This window comes from Hemiscyllium ocellatum, chromosome 24 (genome assembly GCF_020745735.1).
Source record: "Hemiscyllium ocellatum isolate sHemOce1 chromosome 24, sHemOce1.pat.X.cur, whole genome shotgun sequence".
NCBI lineage: Eukaryota > Metazoa > Chordata > Chondrichthyes > Orectolobiformes > Hemiscylliidae > Hemiscyllium > Hemiscyllium ocellatum.
Window position 1 is genome coordinate 39,525,855 of NC_083424.1, and position 20,256 is coordinate 39,546,110.

Below are 20,256 nucleotides of genomic sequence, written 5' to 3' on the forward strand. Positions count from 1 at the left end.
TCCTCTGTCTTTTGTCTCTCTCTTCACCACGGAACTCCTGGGTATCGGGCGCACGAATGCACCACCTCGACTCCTGACAAAACCAGTCCTGATCAGCGCTTGTCCTCCGGTCAAGGGAAGTATATATTTTACTCCCCGGTCCTTAGTGCAGGTGGGAAGCCTACGCTTTACCCGACTTCGTTTTGCGCGGGGGAAGCCTACGCTTTACCCGACTTCGTTTTGCGCGGGGGAAGCCTATGCTTTACCCGACTTCGTTTTGCGCGGGGGGAAGCCTACGCTTTACCCGACTTCGTTTTGCGTGGAGGGAAGCTTAAGCTTTACCCATAACAATACTGTCAGCGCCCACCTAGAGGACTTTTTCTCTTTAAAACACTAACCACCTCTAGGACTTCTAGTGCCCACCTAGAGGACTTTTTTTTTAAAACACTACCCACCTCTAGGACTTTCAGTGCCCACCTCTAGGACTTTTTCTCTTTAAAACACTAACCACCTCTAGGACTTCTAGTGCCCACCTAGAGGACTTTTTTTCAAAACCATAATACTCACCACCCCTAGGACTTTCAGAAACCGCGCGGCCGGGATGACCCTTCACCTAGGGGACTTTTCTTCATAAATAAACGGTCCGACTCTCTCTCGGACTGCCAAGCCCACAATTTTGGTTGGCAAAGAGTTGTGAGACGCCGAGCAAATAAGAAATTAGCATATTCAAATCCCTACTGGAGATCTTTTTTGAAAAAGGCGCCTCCGAGCCTGATTAGAAGTGGCCGGCCGTTCGGCGACCTCTCAATCCCTGCCAACAGGCGTGTCTCCACTCCCTCCACACATTCGGGGTCACCAAAACTGTTAGGACGGGCTACCGTCCCCGTGTTCGTTTGAAGGAGAGAAACACTGGATCTGATTCAAAATATAAGCTGGTTTAATGAGAGAGAGATGTACACAAAAAATACAGTGAGGTGTTTACCGCTCACTGGAGAAAGCGCCTTCTGATCTATTGTTCTCTTTGTCTAGCTTCTTAGCCCCCTCGCATCCCAGTGCTACATCCTTATTTGGTAGGATACGATATACTCTTATGGGATTGGTCCCAAAGCTGATAACATTCTGTTACCTCAGTATGAGCTACGTGCAATCTAACACGGTTTCAATGTCCTGTTATCTGTTCACCCTCCCCGGGGCCTCTTCATGCCATCAGCTTTTCAGTCTGTTCTTAGTGTAACATAATGGCTTACTGTTGTCTAGTGAAGCTAACAATTTCCAGACTTGCTAATACTACCTTACGTGAGCACTACCTAACAATAAAGTTTCTTAACACAACCTAACCTTAATAATGTTTCCTAACAGTACCTAGACACCGAGATCTTTCTGCTCATCTACACTACCCAGAATCTTACCAGTAGCCCAGTACCCTGCATTCCTGTTACTCCTTCCAAAGTGAATCCCCTCATACTTTTCTACATTAAACTTCATTTGCCACCTCTCAGTCCAGCTCTGCAGCTTAACTATGTCTCTCTGTAACCTACAATGTTCTTCGTCACTATCCACAACTCTACCGACCTCAGTATCATCCGCAAATTTACTAACCCGTGCTTCTATGCCTTCATCCAGGTCATTTATATAAATGACAAACAATAGTGGACCCAAAACAGATCCTTGCGATACCCCACTAGTAACTGAATTCTAGGATGAATATTTCCCATCAACCACCACCCTTTATCTTCTCTCAGCTAACCAATTTCTGATCCAAAACGCTAAATCACCCTCAATCCTATGTCTCCATATTTTGTGCAATAGCCTACCATGGGGAACCTTATCAAACGCCTTACTGAAATCCATATATACCGCATTAACAGCTTTGCCCAGATCCACCTGTTTGGTCATCTTCTCAAGGAAATCAATAAGGTTTGTGGGGCACGACCTACCCTTCAAAAAACTGTGTTGACTATCCCTTCAACTATGGGATAATGTATTCTTCTCTAGATGATTATAAATCCTATTTCTTAACCCTTTCCAACACTTGACCCACAACCGAAACAAGGCTCACTGGTCTATAATTTCCACGTTTGTCTCTACTCCCCTCCTTGAACAAGGAAACAATGGTCTTCTCGCACTATTCCTGTAGACAATAACAACAAAGGCTCGGCAACCTTCTCCCTGGCTTCCCAGAGAATCCTAGGAAAAATCCCAGGGGACTTATCTATTTTAAGACTTTCCAGAATTGCTAACACCTCCGCCTTATGCACCTCGATCCCATCTATTATTGTAGCCTGTATCTCAATATTCTCCTCGACCACATTGTCTTTTCTAGTGTGAATACTGATGAAAGGTATTCATTTAGTACTTCCCCTATCTCCTCTGACTCCATGCACAACTTCCCACTACTACGCTTGATTGGCCCTAATCTTACTCTTGTCATTCTTTTATTCCTGATGTAGTTACAGAAAACCTTAGCATTTTCCTTAATCCTATCTGCCAACGACGTCTCATGTCCCCTCCTGGCTCTTCTTAGCTCTCTGTTTAGGTCTTTCCTGGCTAACATGTAACTCTCAAGCACCTTAACTGAGCCATCACATCTCATCCTAAGATAAGCCTTCTTCCTCTTGAAGACAGATTCAACTTCCTTAGTAAACCATGGCTCCCGCGCTCGACAACTTCTTCCCTGCCTGACCAGTACATACTTATTGAAGAACTGCAGAAGCTGGTCCTTGAATAAGCTCCACATTTCAATTGTGCCCATCCCCTGAAGTTTCCTTCCCCATTCTGTGCATCCTAAATCTTGCCTAATCGCATTGTAATTGTCTTTTCCCCAGCCATATACTTACCCTGCGGTATATACCTATCCCTTTACATCACTAAAGTAAACATAACTGAATTGTGATCACTATCACCAAAGTGTTCATGTATCTCTAAATCTAACACCTGGCCGAGTTCATTACCCAGTACCAAATCTAATGTGGCCTCGCCGCTTGTTGGCCTATCTACATACTGTGTCAGGAAACCCTCCTGCGCACACTGGACAAAAACTGACCCATCTAACTATTGTATTCCCAGTCAATATTTGGAAAGTTAAAGTCCCCCATAACTGTCACGCTTGCTCTTATCAAGGATTACCTTTGCTATCCTATCCCTTAATCTCTGGAACTATTTGGAGGCCTATAGAAAGCTCCCAACAGGGTAACCTCTCCTTTCCTGTTTCTAATCTCAGCCCATACTGCCTCAGTAGAGGAGTCCTCAAAAATCTTTTCTGCAACCGTAATAATGTCCTTGACTAACAGTGCCACACCACCCTCTCTTTTGCCATTTTCTCTGTTTAATAACATCTAAATCTGGGAACCTGCTATAATATTCCTTTCACTGTTCTACCCAGATCTCTGAAATGGCCACAACATCAAAATCCCAGGTACCAACCCATGCTGCAAGTTCACCCACCTTATTCCAAATGCTCCTGCCGTTGAAGTAGACACACCTCAAACCAACTTCTTGCGTGCCGGTGCCTTTTGCGATCTTGAAATCTTAGTTCTGACTTCTCATCGTCCCGTATAGTCAAACTACAATTCTCTTAACAAATTCATCTTGACTGACCTTGAGTAATCTGTGCATCTCTAAATTATGATTCCTATTGTGTTCCAAAAATGTCTTACCACTGAGGCCAGACTAACTAGCCTATAATTACTCAGTCTATCCCTCCCTCTGTTTTGAACAACTGTACAGCACTAGCTGTACTTCATTTCTTCAGCGCCAAGTGTGTCACCAGAGAAGATTGGAAAAGGATAGCTGGAGTTTCTGCTGTCACTTTCCTTGCCTCACAAACAAGTAAGATGCATTTCATTTTCACCTGGATGCTGAACATTTTATTGTTTCCTCTTATGCCAACTACAACATCTGCTCTGCCCCTTTCTTTTGTAAAAAACATAGCCAAAGTGCTCATTCAGTACTTGATAGCTCAATATTGATGTCACTAGACTGGTAGTCTGGAGCCCTGCCGTTTGCTTTGAGGCTATGGGTTTGAATATCACCACTGCAGATGATGAAATTTTAATTTGATTATAAATCTGCAAATGGAAAAGCCAGTCTAATGGTGATTATTGTAAAAAAAAAACCCATTTAGTTCACAAACGTTGTTCAGGAGGGAAATCTGTTGTCCTTAACTGTTCTGTCCTATGTGTGACTTCAGACCCACACCAATTTGATTGACTCTTGATTGCCCTTTGAAATGGAACAAACCATCCAGTTGTAGAGAAAAGAAAGAATCTAGAAAGACTTAGCTAGCATCAAGCATTGGAAGCAACAAAATTAAATCCAGAAACAAAACTGAAATTGTTGGAAAAGCTCCACTGAGGAAGGGTCATTTGACCTGAACTGTTAACTCTTGATTTCTGTCTGCAGATGCTGCCAGATCTGATCTTTTCCAGCAATTTCTGTTTTTGTTTCTAATTTATAGTATCTGCAATTTCTTCCAATTTTACTTCAAATTAAATTCAGCCTTGTCAAATTTGCAAAGTCATCCTAACTAACATTTGGGGCTTGTACCAAAATTGGGATACCAAATGACATCCAAAAAAGAGTGCAGGACAGCATGTCATGTAATAAATTAGTCCAATTTATCAAACTAACTAAACTTAAACAGAAATAAACTTAACACTTAACACTTTTGAAAGACTTTTTAAGACAAATTATCAGCTGCTCGGTAATCAGGAGGTTTATTAATTCTGACATCACTTATTTTTATTTATCCTGTTTCTGGAACTTGCAGACTGATCACTGCGTTGCTCCATCCTCATGTTTCTTTAAGTTCACATGTCTGATTAATATTTCTGATTTAGTAATATAACAGATATAGTATTCAGCTCTTAGATTGCCTGAGACAAAAAAAAGTACATTGAAACACTGTTTACTGACTAATCACTTACATACTGCCTTCCTTAATTTTGTTTTGCTTGTTTTTTAGCCACTGATTCCATCTCTTTCCATTGCTGCTGCTGTGTCTCAGATTGTTGCTCTTTTATATCATATTGATATCTTTAGTTTTGATATTCGCAATGGTAAAATTAATGACTTCCAAATTGGTGACACATTAATGGATGCACAGTTCTTAGCAATGAAACATGTAACTTTCTTTGTGGTTACTGGTCATATGTAACCTTTTCATGTGACTTTGATTTCCATTTTTGGACAGAAATATTCCTTTTTCCAGCAGAGGGCAGTATTAACCTGAAAACTGCAGGTGTCTGCGATGGGTAGAGATCTGTCAATTTGTTACTTAGATTCATAGAGTCATTGAGATGTACAGCATGGAAATAGACCCTTTGGTCCAACCCGTCCATGCTGACCAGATATCCCACCCAATCTTAGTCCTACCTGCCAGCATCTGGCCCCTATCCCTCCAAACCCTTCCTATTCATATACCCATCCAAATGCCTCTTAAATGTTGCAATTGTACCAGCCTCCACCACTTCCTCTGCCAGCTCATTCCATACACGTACCACCCTCTTAGATCTCTTTTATATCTTTCCCCTCTCACCCTAAACCTATACCCTCTAGTCTGGACTCCCCGACCCCAGGGAAAAGACTTTGTCTATTTACCCTATTCATGCCTCTCATAATGTTGTAAACCTCTATAAGATCACCCCTTAGCTGCCGATTCTCCAGGGAAAACAGCCCCAGCCTGTTCAGCCTCTTCCTATAGCTGAAATCCTCCAACCCTGCAAAAAGCTTGTCAATCTTTTCTGAACCTTTTCAGGTTTCACAACATCTTTCCGATAGGAAGGAGACCAGAATTGGCCTAACCAATGACCTGTACAGCTGCAACATGACCTCCCGACTCCTGTACTCAATACTCTGCCCAGTAAAGGAAAGCATACCAAATGCCTCCTTCGCTATCCTATCTACCTGCGACTACATTTTCAAGGAGCTATGAACTTGCACTCCAAGGTCTCTTTGTTCAACAACATCCCGTAGGACCCTTTGTGAGACATGATTTCCCATGCACAAAGTCATGTTGACTATCCCTAATCAGTCCTTGCCTTTCCAAATACACGTACATCTTGTCTTTCGGGATTCCCTCCAACAACTTGCCACCGATGTCATGTTCACTGGTCTACAGTTCCCTGGCTTGTCCTTACCACCCTTCTTAAATGTTGGCACCACTTTAGCCAACCTCCAGTCTTCTGGCACCTCACCTGTGACTATCGATGATGCAAATATCTCAGCAAGAGGCCCAGAAATCACTTCTCTAGCTTCCCACAGAGTTCTAGGGTACACTTGATCAGGTCCTGGGGATTTATCCACTTTTACCCAATTCAAGACATCCAGCACTTCCTCCTCTGTAGTATGGACATTTTGCAAGATGTCACCATCTATTTCCCTACAGTCTATATCTTCCATATCCTTTTCCACAGTAAATACTGATGCAAAATTTTCATTTAGCATCTCCCCCATTTTCTGCGGCTCCACACAAAGGCTGCCTAGCTGATCTTTGAAGGACCCTATTCTCTCACTAGTTACCCTTTTGTCCTTAATGTATTTGTAAAAACTCTTTGGATTCTCCTTAATTCTATTTGCCAAAACTATCTCATGTCCCCTTTTTACCCTCCTGATTTCTCTCTTAAGTATACTCCTACTTTCTTTATACTCTTCTAAGGGTGCACTCATTCTATCCTGTACATACCTTACATATGCTTCCTTCTTTTTCTGAAACAAACCCTCAATTTCTTTAGTCATCCAGCATTCCCTACACCAACCAGCCTCTCCTTTCACCCTAACAGGAATATACTTTCTCTGGATTTTTGTTATGTCTTTTCTGAAGGCTTCCCATTTTCCAGCCGTCCCTTTATCTGCAAACATCTGCCCCCAATCAGCTTTTGAAAGTTCTTGCCTAATACCGTCAAAGTTGGCCTTTCTCCAATTTAGAACTTCAACTTTTAGATCTGGTCTATCCTCTTCCATCACTATTTTAAATCTAATAGAATTATGGTCGATGGCCCCAAAGTGCTCTCCCACTGACACCTCAGTCACCTGCCCTGCCTTATTTCCCAAGGGTAGGTCAAGTTTTGCACCATCTCTAGGAGGTACATCCACATATTGAATCAGAAAATTGTCTTGCACACACTTAACAAATTTCTCTCCATCTAAACCCTTAACACTATGGCAGTCCCAGTCTATGTTTAGAAAGTTAAAATACCCTACCATAACCACTCTATTATGCTTACAGATAGCTGAGATCTCCTTACAAGTTTGTTTCTCAATTTCTCTCTGACTGACTATTTGGGGGTCTATAATACAATCCCAATAAGGTTATCATCCCTTTCTTATTTCTCAGTTCCACCCAAATACTGTTGCTATTGCAAATTCCACATTGCTTCTGTCTCTGCAACTGATCCATTTGATCTGATAAGATTCGCAGCCAACAGCATTTATGGCAGATCAAATCTGCAATCACCCTTAAATTCTCTTTAAACTTCCACATCTGACAAGAAGTACATATCACTCAATTAAAGGCCATTTTTGCTGCTTCACAATCTACAGACCCAGAAATTAACACCACCTTATTCCTCTACAAACACTGTCCCAGGTTAAATGAATAGTTATAGCTTATATTTTAAGTTTAATCAAGAGACATAGCTCCAAAAACACATAATCAAGAAAGAACCCACTCTATTCACTACTGCAGATTCTCTGTAGACCACACTTAAAACAACAATTAACTTATCTGATTCTGTGCTGTGAACTTTGCCCAACAGTTCCTCCAAGATCAGTTGTGAATTTCACTGTTTGTTAATTTTCCCAGATACACTCCGATGTCCAATGATACATGAATTTTACCAGCAAAGGCAGTAACTGTGCGGGTTCTCTCTCTCCCTCTCTCTCTCCAGCAATGACCGCACCGTGTGCTTCCTTTGTCTGTTCTTATCCCTTTTAAAATTGCTGTTGTTTTTTTTTCCAAAGTTCCAAAACAATGCAACAGCATATAAAACAGTAATTGCTGTTTCTGGAATTTGAGGAAATCACCTCCAGCACCTAAAATACCTCAAAAAAGGAGCAGCTGTTACAGCCAGAAATTTTTTCTGTCCTCCAGCTTGGATGACCCGATGTGTTTTATGGTTTAAGAATTATTATTTAATATTCGGTCTATTGTCTGTTCATAAAAATAATCAACCTCTATAATAACAATGAAAATAACCTCTTGAGGTTTCTTGTTTGAATGAGTGCACTTCTGGTTTTGAGTCACTAATTAGATTAGATTTCCTACATTGTGGAAGCAGGCACTTTTGCCGAACCAGTCCACACCGACCCTTTGAAGAGTAACCTACTCAGACCCATTTCCCCTCTAATGCACCTAACACTATGGACAATTTAGCATGGCCAATTCACCTGACCTGCACGTCTTTGGACTGTGGGAGGAAATCAGAGCAAACCCACAGAGGATGTGCAGACTCCACACAGATAGTCGCCCAAGGCTGGAATTGAACCTGGAACCCTGGTTCAGTGAATCACTGAGCCATCATGCCGCCCATGTTATAATTCTACTGAAATAAATCAGATAGAGACGTGTGTTGAACCACAGAAGGAAACATTAGGAGTGATTTTAGGAAGAGAGCGAGTAGGAGTTTAGGGAAAGAATTGTCAATTATGAAGCCTATACAGCTGAAGGCATGACCACCAAAGTTGGCAGAAAGGTTAATCTCAAAGGCAAGAGTTAGTTCTTGTCAGTGCAACTCAATAAGGATAGAAGTGATTTTTAAAAATTGAATTCTTGCAATGTGGAAATCCTAACAAGTCCAAATCGACCCTCTGAAGAGCATCCCATCCAGACCAATTTCCCTACCCTATTACTTTACATTTCCCTGTGACTAATGCACCTAACCTACACATCCACTGATACATAATTAATTGGGGAAGAGGAAACTATGGTGCGATTAGACATGAGTAAGGAAACATGGATTGGGAGCAATTGTTCCATGGTAAAGGCACTATAGACATGTGGAGACTGTTTAAGGAATAAATATGTCCCTCTGAGACAGGCAAGAAATGGTAAGATAAAGGAAACTTGGATGATGAGAGCGGTGGAGCTTCTTGTCAAAAGGTAGCTTACATAAGGTGGAGGAAGCTAGGGTCAAGCTCAGCTCTACAGGATTACAGGCAGGCGAGGAGGGAGCTTAAAAATGGTCTGAGGAGAGCCAGGAGGGCGGCACGAGAAAGAGTTGGTAGAACGGATTAGGGAGAACACAAGGCATTTTACACTTTTATGTGAGGAATAAGAGAATGGTCAAAGAAAGTAGGGCAGATCAGGGATAGAAAAGGGAATTTGTGTGTGGAGTCTGAGGAGTTTTTTGATTCTGTCTTTACGAAAGAAACAAACTTTGTAGTGAATGAAACCTTTGAAGAGCAAGTGTGCATGCTGAAATGGATAGAGATAGAGGAAGCTGATGTGCTGAAAATTTTGTCAAACATTAAGATTGACAAGTCGCCAGACCCAGACCAGATTTGTCCTCGGCTGCTTTGGGAAACAAGAAATGCAATTGCTTCGCCACTTGCGAAGATCTTTTCATCCTCGCTCTCCAATGGAGTTGTACCTGAGGACTGGAGAGAAGCAAATGTAGTTCCTCCCTTCAAGAAAGGAAATAGGGAAATCCACGGCAATTACAGACCAGTAAGTCTCACGTCTGTGGTGTTAGAAAAGATTCTGAGGTATAGGATTTATGACCATCTGGAAGAGCATGGCTTGATTACATGCAGCCAACATGGCTTTGTGAGGGGCAGGTCATGCCTCACAAACCTTATCGAGTTCTTTGAGGATGTGACTAGAAAAGTTGATGAGGGTCGAGCTGTGGATGTGGTGTATATGGACTTCAGCATGGCATTTGATAAGGTTCCCCATGGTAGGCTCATTCAGAAGGTCAGGAGGAATAATGGATAAATGTGAGGTGTTCCATTTTGGAAGGTCGAATTTGAAAGCTGAGTACAGGATTAAGGATAGGATTCTTGGCAGTATGGAGGAACAGAGGGATCTTGGTGTGCAGGTACATAGATCCCTTAAAATGACCACCCAAGTGAACAGGGTTGTTAAGAAAGCATATAGCGTTTTGGCTTTCATTTAACAGGGGTATTGAGTTTAAGAGTCGTGAGATCTTGTTGCAACTCTATAAAATTTTGATTAGACCGCACTTAGGGCGACCAGAACTGGACGCAGTATTCTATTATAAGAAAGATGTGGATGCTTTGGAGCGGGTTCAGAGGAGGTTTACCAGGATGCTGCCTGGACTGAAGGGCTTATCTTATGAGGAGAGGTTGACTGAGCTCGGACTTTTCTCATTGGAGAAAAGGAGGAGAAGAGGGGACCTAATTGAGGTATACAAGATAATGAGAGGCATAGATAGAGTCGATAGCCAGAGACTATTTCCCAGGGCAGAAATGACTATCACGGGGGGCCATAGTTTAAGCTGGTTGGAGGAAAGCATAGAGGGGATGTCAGAGGCGGGTTCTTTACACAGAAAGTTGTGAGAGCATGGAATGCGTTGCCAGCAGCAGTTGTGGAGGCAGGGTCATTGGGGACATTTCAGAGACTCCTGGACATGCATATGGTCACAGAAATTTGAGGGTGCATACATGAGGATCAGTGGTCAGCATAACATCGTGGGCTGAAGGGTCTGTTCTGTGCTGTACTGTTCTATGTTCTATCCCTGAACACTATGGGCAATTTAGCATGGCCAATTCACCTGGCCTGCAGGAGGAAACCAGAGCACCCAGAGGAGATCCACGCAGGCAAGGGGAGAATGTGCAAACTCCACACAGTCACCTGAGTTTAGAATCAAACCTGGATCCCTGGCGCTGTGCAGTAGTGGTGCTAACCACTGAGCCAACATGCCACCCTATTAGTGAATAGGATATAGCCAGCAGACAATTACAATGAGTTGCAGCTTAGAGACTGGAGAATAAAAGGCTTCACAGAGTTTATTTCACTTTGTTGACTCTCAGGTAACCAATGGATGAGCAGCTTGACTCAGGCTGGAGACTGGGGATATTATGGACATTGAAGGAAGTGGTCTTCCCGATACAGTTAATATGACTCAGCAATCGGGTTAATGTTACAAAGAATCTTTGTCAATCACAGGAGAATATAGGATGTATAGAATAACAGAAGTTTCAGATTTGCAGTTCTGAATGCTTGTTATATGCATTTGAATCATGATTCATTTTTCCATACAAATACTTGCCTAACTTTAATCCACCCTCTTGGTTTAGATGGTGTTCAGTTTAGAACACTGCATTTTAGGAAAGATATGTTGCCCTTGGAGAAGATATAGCATGATATTGGGAAACGTTCCTTCGCATAACGGGTTGTATAAATCTCAAGATCCCCCCGCAATCCCCAAGTAGCTGTTAACCAACTCCATTGAAAAATTGAAAATTTCATTATGTGGATTTTTTGTTAGGAAAGACTTATACGGGCTACAGAACTAAAGCAGACAGGTGGACTTAATATAAAGATCAGTCAAAATGTCATTGAATGGCAGAATTTCTAATCCGAGCAGGCACTTTGTTGTGAATTGGGCACCCATTTAAGAAGGAGAAAATGAGGACTGGAGATGCTGGAGATCAGAGTCGAGAGTATGATGCTGGAAAAGCACAGCAGGTCAGGCAACATCTAAGAAGCAGGAGAATTGATGTTTCGGGCATAAGCCCTTCCTCAGGAAGGGCCTGGTTGTGTGACTGTCCTGATTGGCAAGGCCCATTTAAGAAACCAATTCAGCTTTATTTCCAATCTTTTTAGTAGAATTGATAATTGAACAATTGATAAACTACTCAATGCTTAAAAATAGTTAAAAATCATGCAAATCCAGGTTATAATCCAACAGGTTTATTTGGCAGTACAAATTTTCCGAGCACTGCTTGTTCATCAGAAGCTAGTGGAGCAGGATCTGAGAATTTATCGCAGAAGATGATAGTGTCAGACAACTAATGCGATATATTGAATAAACCTAGATTGCTGTTAAGTCTTTCATCTTTTAGAACGGGTTGCAGGTTTTGGTTCATTAATATGTATATCCCAGAACTTTTTTCAAGTCACATTCCTGAGATAACTTAAGGTTTTTTTTAAAAAAAGTGACATCTCAGCTCAGACACTGCATGAAAGGTGTGAGGTTAGAGCATATATGTATTCAATCTTGAGTCAAACTGGTTCTATTTCCAAAGTAGGAATTTATACAATGTCACATGGATTATAAAAAATCTTGATTTCCCCAGATTCCTTATACCCCTCACACACCTGGAGACCCAACCCACCTCTTCCCACATGCTGCTGTTGGACTTGTGTCTCAAGTACCAACACCACCTACCACTGGTGCCACAGTTGGTTTCAACCCCCACTTCTATGCTTCCCACCCCAGTTTCCCTGCCAATACCACTGCTTCCAGAAACAGCCCTTAATATTTATCCAATTTATCAGAAAATAAAACAGCTTGATGCATCTTCCAGGTCTGTGTTATCCAATTCGACTTAACGTCAGGTAAATAGTAGTAACAGGCACATATATCAAGCACCCCACAAATCATACAGAATAACAAATGAGATAGATCAGGAGCGTTAGTCAGAGGAAAATGGGTCTGGGTGTGGACTGGTTGGGCCGAAGGGCCTGTTTCCACACTGGAAGGAATCTAATCTAAAGATTGTACAGATTTCTCAGTAGCACCACACCCCCCTCCACAAACTGTTAGTGAGACTACAGGTTACCAAATCTCATTAAAACTTTACAAGAGATTATCATTCTTCATTGTTGAATACCTAACCCTGGAACCCCCCACCCACCCCCGACACAATTCCAGGTTTCAACAGACTATTGACTTCACCAAGTTAGAACTACACTATATTTTTCCAAGCTTTAGTGTTGCTCAGCTATACAGTCAAAGACTGTCTTTGGATCTCCTATACTCTTCTTCTACACTGAACTATTAATGGAATATGGCTTCTTCTAACCCCTCACAAATCCCAGAGCTTTCCCTGAGCCCTAAACCCAATGCTTAGCAATTTCCTCTGGCTCCCTCAGACATCTTCTATGTCCTAATTCTTTGGAGCTCTGGGATGGGGAACTTCTTCTTACTGCCCCTAAGTACGTTACTGATTAAGAGTCCAAAGTTAGGAGACTTCTCCGTTGAATACCTCTGTCTAACTAACTTAAACTCCCTAATCCCTGAAACTTTCTGAATAGTTTATTGAAAATTTCACAACAAGTTACATCCTTGCTTCTAAGCAATATTGACTGTAACAAACATTTTGGAATAGTCAAATGTATGAACTCCTTAATGCTGCCTGTTCCTTGATTATTATTATGGACACACTGTTGGCTTCCACAGTACAAAATGTACATGAAAAACCATTTTTATATTCAAACAAATGCCTGACTATCCTGATCCTGACTAACCGTATCTGGATCTCACTCCCTCTATCACACTCCAACTGCTCCCACTCTCATCCTGACCCTGACCCGACTCTGCTCCTCCCCCTTTCCATCCAAGCCCCATTGTCTCTCTAGTCAGATATCCCTACCTTCCAAACTGAACCCATCCTCACTCTCCAACCATAATACCTGGACCCAAACTATATTCTCCATCTTACTCCATTCCCAGTCTCTATCTAACCTCAGCCCCTCTGTTCATTCAGATCTGATTGGATGCTGCTTGTCTTTGCTGTGGCATGACCTGTTGGGAAATTCTCATGATTGGGATTTGCTTCCGTTTGATTCTAATTGGTCAAATATAATAATTGTACCTCTCCATGCAGAGTTGCTGAAGGTCCTAGGCGGCTGAAATCCAACATTTTCTCTGTTACTAATAACTAAAGGTAAAACACGAACAATGATCATAAAACACTTGCCCAATCTGTTTTCTATTTTGACATTTTACCACAAAGTGCACAACAACGTTGAAATAAACATGCTTATATCCTATGACCAGAACCATCAGTCAAAGTATTGAGTATAGGACTTGAGACATCATGTTCCAATATTGGTAAGGCCACATTTGGAGTACTGTGTACAGTTCTGCTACAGGAAGGATGTTATTAAAGCGGAAAGAGTGCCCGAGGATATACAAGGATGTTACTGAGATTGGAGGATTTGAGTTATAAGGAGAAGCTGGATAACCAGAGGCTTCTTTTCCCTGGAGCTTAGGAGGCTAATGCTTGACCTTATAGAGGTTTATAAAATCATGAAAGGCATTAACAGGATGAATAGAAACCAATCATTCAGGCATGTTGGTAGTCCTCCAGAAAAAGAGTAGCTAAGCTCTTTTCCCCAGGGTAGGGGAATCCAAAACTAGAGGGCATAGGTTTAAGGTGAGAGGGGAAGGTTTAAGAGCGACTTGAGGGGCAGCGTTTTCATACAGAGGGTGATGTTTGTATGGAACGAGCTGCCAGAGGAAGTGGTGGAGGCAGGTACAATTTCAACATTTGAAATACGTTTGTACAGGTACATGGATAGGAACAGTTTAGAGCGATATGGGCCAAATGCAGGCAAATGGGACGAGTTCAGTATAGGAAACCTGGTTGGGATGAAGAGCCTGTTTCCATACAGCATAACTCTGTGACTGTAAGTGTTGTGATCACAGGCGCAACAATAGTGTCTGGGATTCAGTTTCTGTTTACTAATCAAAAGTTGAATTAGCTACAACTGAGTCAAAATTCCCCACATATTTTAATATGTTAACCAGTAACAAACATTATGGACAACATCAGTGGTCGAAATAAAGGGTAATAAAAGAATTTGAAACAAATTGAATGCATTGAATTAGGGCTACTCTTCTTCTGGAGGACATGCCTGAATGATTAGTTTATTTTTCTTATTAATGTAGAAGGAGCTCAAACTGAGAGGTGAGTTGCAGCACAAGGGTATTAAAAATGCCATGAACATTCAATACTCTTCATGATTTGAGCTTTATTTTTATACCCTTAGGACATAACCCCTGACCAACTGACACTAGAAGCACTGTTAGAGATGACCGATGAAGAAGTGTGTGAAACGGTGAAGAAGTATGGAACAAATAGCGAGGAATGTGCCAGATTAAATGCCTCACTATCCTGTCTAAGAAGAGTATATAAATCAGGTGAGTTACTTTTATCTGGATAACAATGCATGTGGATAGAATTGGGTGAGGACAGCCTTAATTTTGATTTCCCATGTCCTCCATGACTGAATAACTTATCAATTCGCTCTGCAAACTCATTCATCTTGAATTCCAGCTTTGATCTTTAGATTAGATTCCCTACAGTGTGGAAACAGGCCCAACAAGTCCACACGGACCCTCTGAAGAGTAACCCACCCAGACCCATTTCCCCCTGACTAATTGACCTAACGCTATGGGCAATTTAGCATGGCCAATTCACCTAACCGGAGTACCCGGAGGAAATCCATGCAGACACAAGGAGAATGTGCAAACTCCACACAGACAGTCACCCGAAGCTGGAATCGAACCTGGGACACTGGTGCTGTGAGGCAGCAGTGCTAACCACTGAGCCACTGTGTCACCCCTACTTGGAAAATGTACTGGAGTCTAGCAGTGTTGATGTCCTGAGTAAGAAATGAAGGGGGATGAATGGATGGTTGTGTGAGGGGACAGGAATGGGATGTTGATCTGCTACCATCTCTTTGTGTCACTGTCAGAGTTAACTTTTATTCTCATTGGAGCATTTCCGCATCCTTCCTTTAAATGCAATCACCAGTAAGATGTAAATTCCTGAGCCAAGAGCTGAGGAAAGATGTGTTTTGACTGACGAAGGTCAATTGTGAACCCCACAGTGACTGACATCCTGAGACCAGTCTGAGTATCCATTGCCAATGATCAGATTTTTTTTAATGAAAGTTTTGAATGTTTCTCACATCTGGCCGTAGCATCAAACATTGGTAACCTTTGCATAAAATTCTGCTGCTTTAATAGCTGGCTAAATATTTTCCTCCATTCAGTTCACCAGATATGCTGATGGAGTTTTAGTAATAGGGCCATGGCAACAGTGAAAGACATAAATGAAGCTTCAGCATTTCAGGACAAAGTATCATCTGTCCAATCAAACTCTTCCCCAGAACATGTGGCTGATATTAGGCAGGATTAGCCACTGCAGCAGTGCCAGATGTAGCACAACGGGAAGTGTTGTAATATATTACCACTAGGGGGAGAAAGACAACAGAAGATCTTTTTCCGTTCAAGCCGTGCCTTGTTCAGAAAGATATTTTTAAATGATCAGTCTAAAAATTAGAGTGGCACAGTGGTTAGCGCTGCTACCTCACAGTGCTAGGGACCCGGGTTCAATTCCTGTTTCGGACGACTGTCTGTCTGTGTGGAGTTTGCACATTCTCTCAATGTCTGCATGGGTTTCCTTCCACAATCCAAAAATGTGCAGGTTAGGTGAATTGGCCATGCTAAATTGCCCATACTGTTAGGTGCATTAGTCAGGGATAATTGTAGGATAGGGGAATGGGTCTGGGTGTATTACTTTGGATTACTTACAGTGTGGATACAGGCCCTTCGGCCCAATGAGTCCACACTGACCCGCCGCAACGCAACTCACCCAGACCACTCCCCTACACCTAACACTACGGGCAATTTAGCATGGCCAATTCACCTAACCTGCACATTTTTGGATTGTGGGAGGAAACCGGGGAGAATGTGCAAACTCCACACAGCCAGTCGCCTGAGGCGGGAATTGAACCTGGGTCTCTGGTGCTGTGTGGCAGCAGTGCTAACCACCGTGCCGCCCATAAATTACTCTTTGGAGGGTCAGTGTGGACTTGTTAAGCCGAAAGGCCTATTTCCATACTGTAGGCAATCTAATTTTTTTTTAAATGCACTGAGCTTCAGCTTTCTGTTCAAATCTGTTGGGTTTTTGTTTCTTGTTATATTGCCAGCAATTTTCTCAACTCTCTCCCTCAAAAGCATGAAATGATACTGAGGAACAATTTCAGAGTCTCTGGCTGCCTTGGCCAAGTAAATGTTTCTCATGTACAATGTGTTCTGGACAGGAAGTGTAGGCTAGCTGAGTTGTCTCAGGTTTTACTGGTTATCATTCATAAGTGGGAACCTTAGTCAATTTTCTTCCTGTCTCTCTCAGGGGAGTGGGGTCATTTTGGGACCACCTTTATAGCCACTCCACCTGAATTCAATTCACACAACACAGACTGCTTTTTTAGTAACACTCCTTTATTCTCTTGGCCTTCTGCATCTACGTACTCTAAAATGAAATCCAAATAAACATTTCTTCTCCATATATACATTCTGCAGTTGGTGTGTTTGCTGCAAAATTCATGAAAAGTTTGGATTTTCAGCGTAATTCTTGCTGAGATGTCATTGGAAGGTATGTCACACAAGTTGTAGTCTTAGATTTGATGCAACTGATTTGAGCTTTAAAGTGAGATATGTTGTTATAGATAGGGTTCAGAATACTTACACCTGAAGAGGAAATAGTTTTGAGTTTTTACTTTAATAATAAATGATACCAGACATATTGAGGTAGATTTTGACTGAGGTGTTAATCATAAAAAACAATGGTTTTTACTTCTCCCAGTTTGCTTTCATGATATTAAACATTTACACTTTTGCACAAAGTCAAAACTTAGCCTATTTTGTTGAGCTGTCTTTAAAGTTTACTTACATGTCTTTTCCAACAACAGTAAAATCCTTTTGTCAATTGGATTATCTGTTGTATATTCAACAAAACAAGTAAACCGATGGCCAAGAGATTGTCTGCATTTTCAGGACACTTTCTATTCCACATTGTGGAACATATTGGAAAATTGTTGGATTAAATAATCCATGACTGTACTGTAAACTCAGTAATAAAAACTTAATTTAGAAAGATCAAAGTATTGATGTGATGCAGCAGTAGAAACTTAGTAAGAATTACACATCACATTTTTGAACATTTCTCTTTTCTAAAGTTATTTTTCCGTTAGTCTTGATCCTCAGCTAAGTGAACAGGCAGTAAACCTTATTGTCTCTTTCACTTGGGGCTGCTGTAAGTCACCTTGAAGTTAGGTGGCTGTGGTGCAAGACCCAAAATCTAGACTGACTCTTGACTATAGTATTGAGGGAGTACTACACTGTTGCATATGCTGGATATTGGATGAGACCTTAAACCATTTACCCTGTCAGACGGAATAGTATTCTTTTGAAGAAGAACTGGGAGATCATTTGTTATTGCTTGTGCCTATTTGCTGTGTATAAACTTGCTGCTGTATTTCCAAAATAACAATAATATCTGCAATTTTAAAAGTACGCAATTAGTGGTGATATATTTTGGACCAGCTGTGTTCCTGTCAAAGATGCTACATAAATGCTAGAATGAACACAAAAAACTGGGGATGTTGAAAATCTAGAACAAAACCATGGAAACCTAGAACAAAACCAGAATGCTAGAGAAACACAGCAGGTCTGGCACATCTGTTGAAAAAAAATCAATTAACATTTCAAGACCACTGGACTCTGTGTTTCTGTCAAACTATTTCATAACTGCTCATCTTTGTTATCCTGAATCTGGTTCCATCAAGTTACAGAGTACTGACCCTCGGTGCCTCTAACTCTAATTTATTTTCTCCATTCTCATCTTTGGGAATGCTTGACATTGACCTGGAGTCTTAGTTCAGTAAGAACACAGACATCAACCTACTTCCTTCATTTACTGCCCCAGCAAGTTACCACTTGCCATTCAGTTATAGTAACAGGTGGAATGGGTGGTTTCTGCTGCTGGAAAAAGTGTCATCTGCTGTTGGCATCTGAGAAATTTAACCACCGTGGTTAGCACTGCTGCCTCACAGCGCCAGAGACCCGGGTTCAATTCCCACCTCGGGTGACTGAATGTGTGGAGTTTACACATTCTCCCTGTGTCTGCGTGGGTTTCCTCCGGGTGCTCTGATTTCCTCCCACAGTCCAAATTGTGCAAGTTAGGTGAATTGGCCATGCTAAAATTGCCCGTCGTGTTAGGTGAAGGGGTAAATGTAGGCGAATGGGTCTGGGTGGGTTGCGCTTTGGCAGGTCGGTGTGGACTTGTTGGGCCGAAGGGCCTGTAAGTAACCTAATCTAAATCTAGCCCCCTTATTTTGAGGCTATGCCCCTGGTTCTAATTTCATTGGCCAGTGGAAATAACATCCCTGTTTCTATTTTATCTATTCCCTTCATTATTTCACATGCTTCCATAAGATCCCTCTTTTTATTCTTCTAAATTCCAACAAGTAAAGCCCCACTTTACTCCCTATCATTATATTGACTGATGTAGGATTTGTTAGCAAGCTCGGACACCATCAAAACAAATTTCAAAAATGCAACTTCCATAAGTGGCCATTTTTGACTCCAGCCGCTGGAAGTTGGGCTGAATTTTACCGGTGTTCACATTGCTTACCCTCCCATTAGTGAAGTTAATTACAATGTGACTGGCGGCCGTAGCAAACAGAGAATAGGTGATTTCCATCTCTCCCCTTGCCCTCCCACTATGGAAGAAAGTCCTGCTCCCAAGAACTACCAACTAATCTAATTGCAGAGACATCTGGCACTGCAAATCATCTGAACTGTTTGGTGGGGTCAGGTGCTGAAGGGGAAGCAAAGGACTGGGATGTGTGGTCTTGTAGGCCAGACAAGGCTGCACAATGCTGTTATGATCTTAAGAGAGAGTTACCCTAATAGGCCTTGTGCATCATGGAAGTAGAGGTGCACTAGGAGACATGAATGGGCATTAAATGGCCACTTGAAGGCCTTGGAAGGCCTAAGGGCTGGCAAGGCAAAGACTTCCTTAACCAGCCTCTGTATCGTGTTGGTTGAGGGCAGGAGGGCAATGGGCTGACCACCTGATATATTCTATGTGCCCCCTCTCCTCCCATCGAAAACACATGCAGTGTGGGGACATAAAATCCAGCCCATTATCCCAGGACAATTTATTGGCGATTCCACTCAATTTTACTGAAGACATTGCTGTTTTTAGGGTTTGCGAAGCCTTGTCCAAATGAGGACTTTAATTAAATAGAACATAGAACAATACAGCACAGAACAGGCCCTTCAGCCCACGATGTTGTGCCGAACATGTGTCCTAGATTAAGCATCTATCCATGTACCTATCCAATTGCCGCTTAAAGGTCGCCAATGATTCTGACTCTACCACTCCCACGGGCAGCGCATTCCATGCCCCCACCACTCTCTGGGTAAAGAACCCACCCCTGACATCTCCCCTATACCTTCCACCCTTCACCTTAAATTTATGTCCCCTTGTAACACTCTGTTGTACCCGGGGAAA

At 42.0% G+C, this 20,256-nt stretch overlaps 1 protein-coding gene across 1 annotated transcript in view; it reads left to right on the top strand.

Moving 5' to 3' along the window:
- Window positions 1–20,256, top strand: part of ksr2 (kinase suppressor of ras 2) — a 434,890-nt gene that overhangs the window by 104,682 nt on the left and 309,952 nt on the right. The window contains exon 3 of the mRNA XM_060844153.1: window positions 14,939–15,089. Coding sequence (XP_060700136.1) covers window positions 14,939–15,089 — 151 coding nt within the window. The remainder of the gene's footprint in view (window positions 1–14,938; window positions 15,090–20,256) is intronic.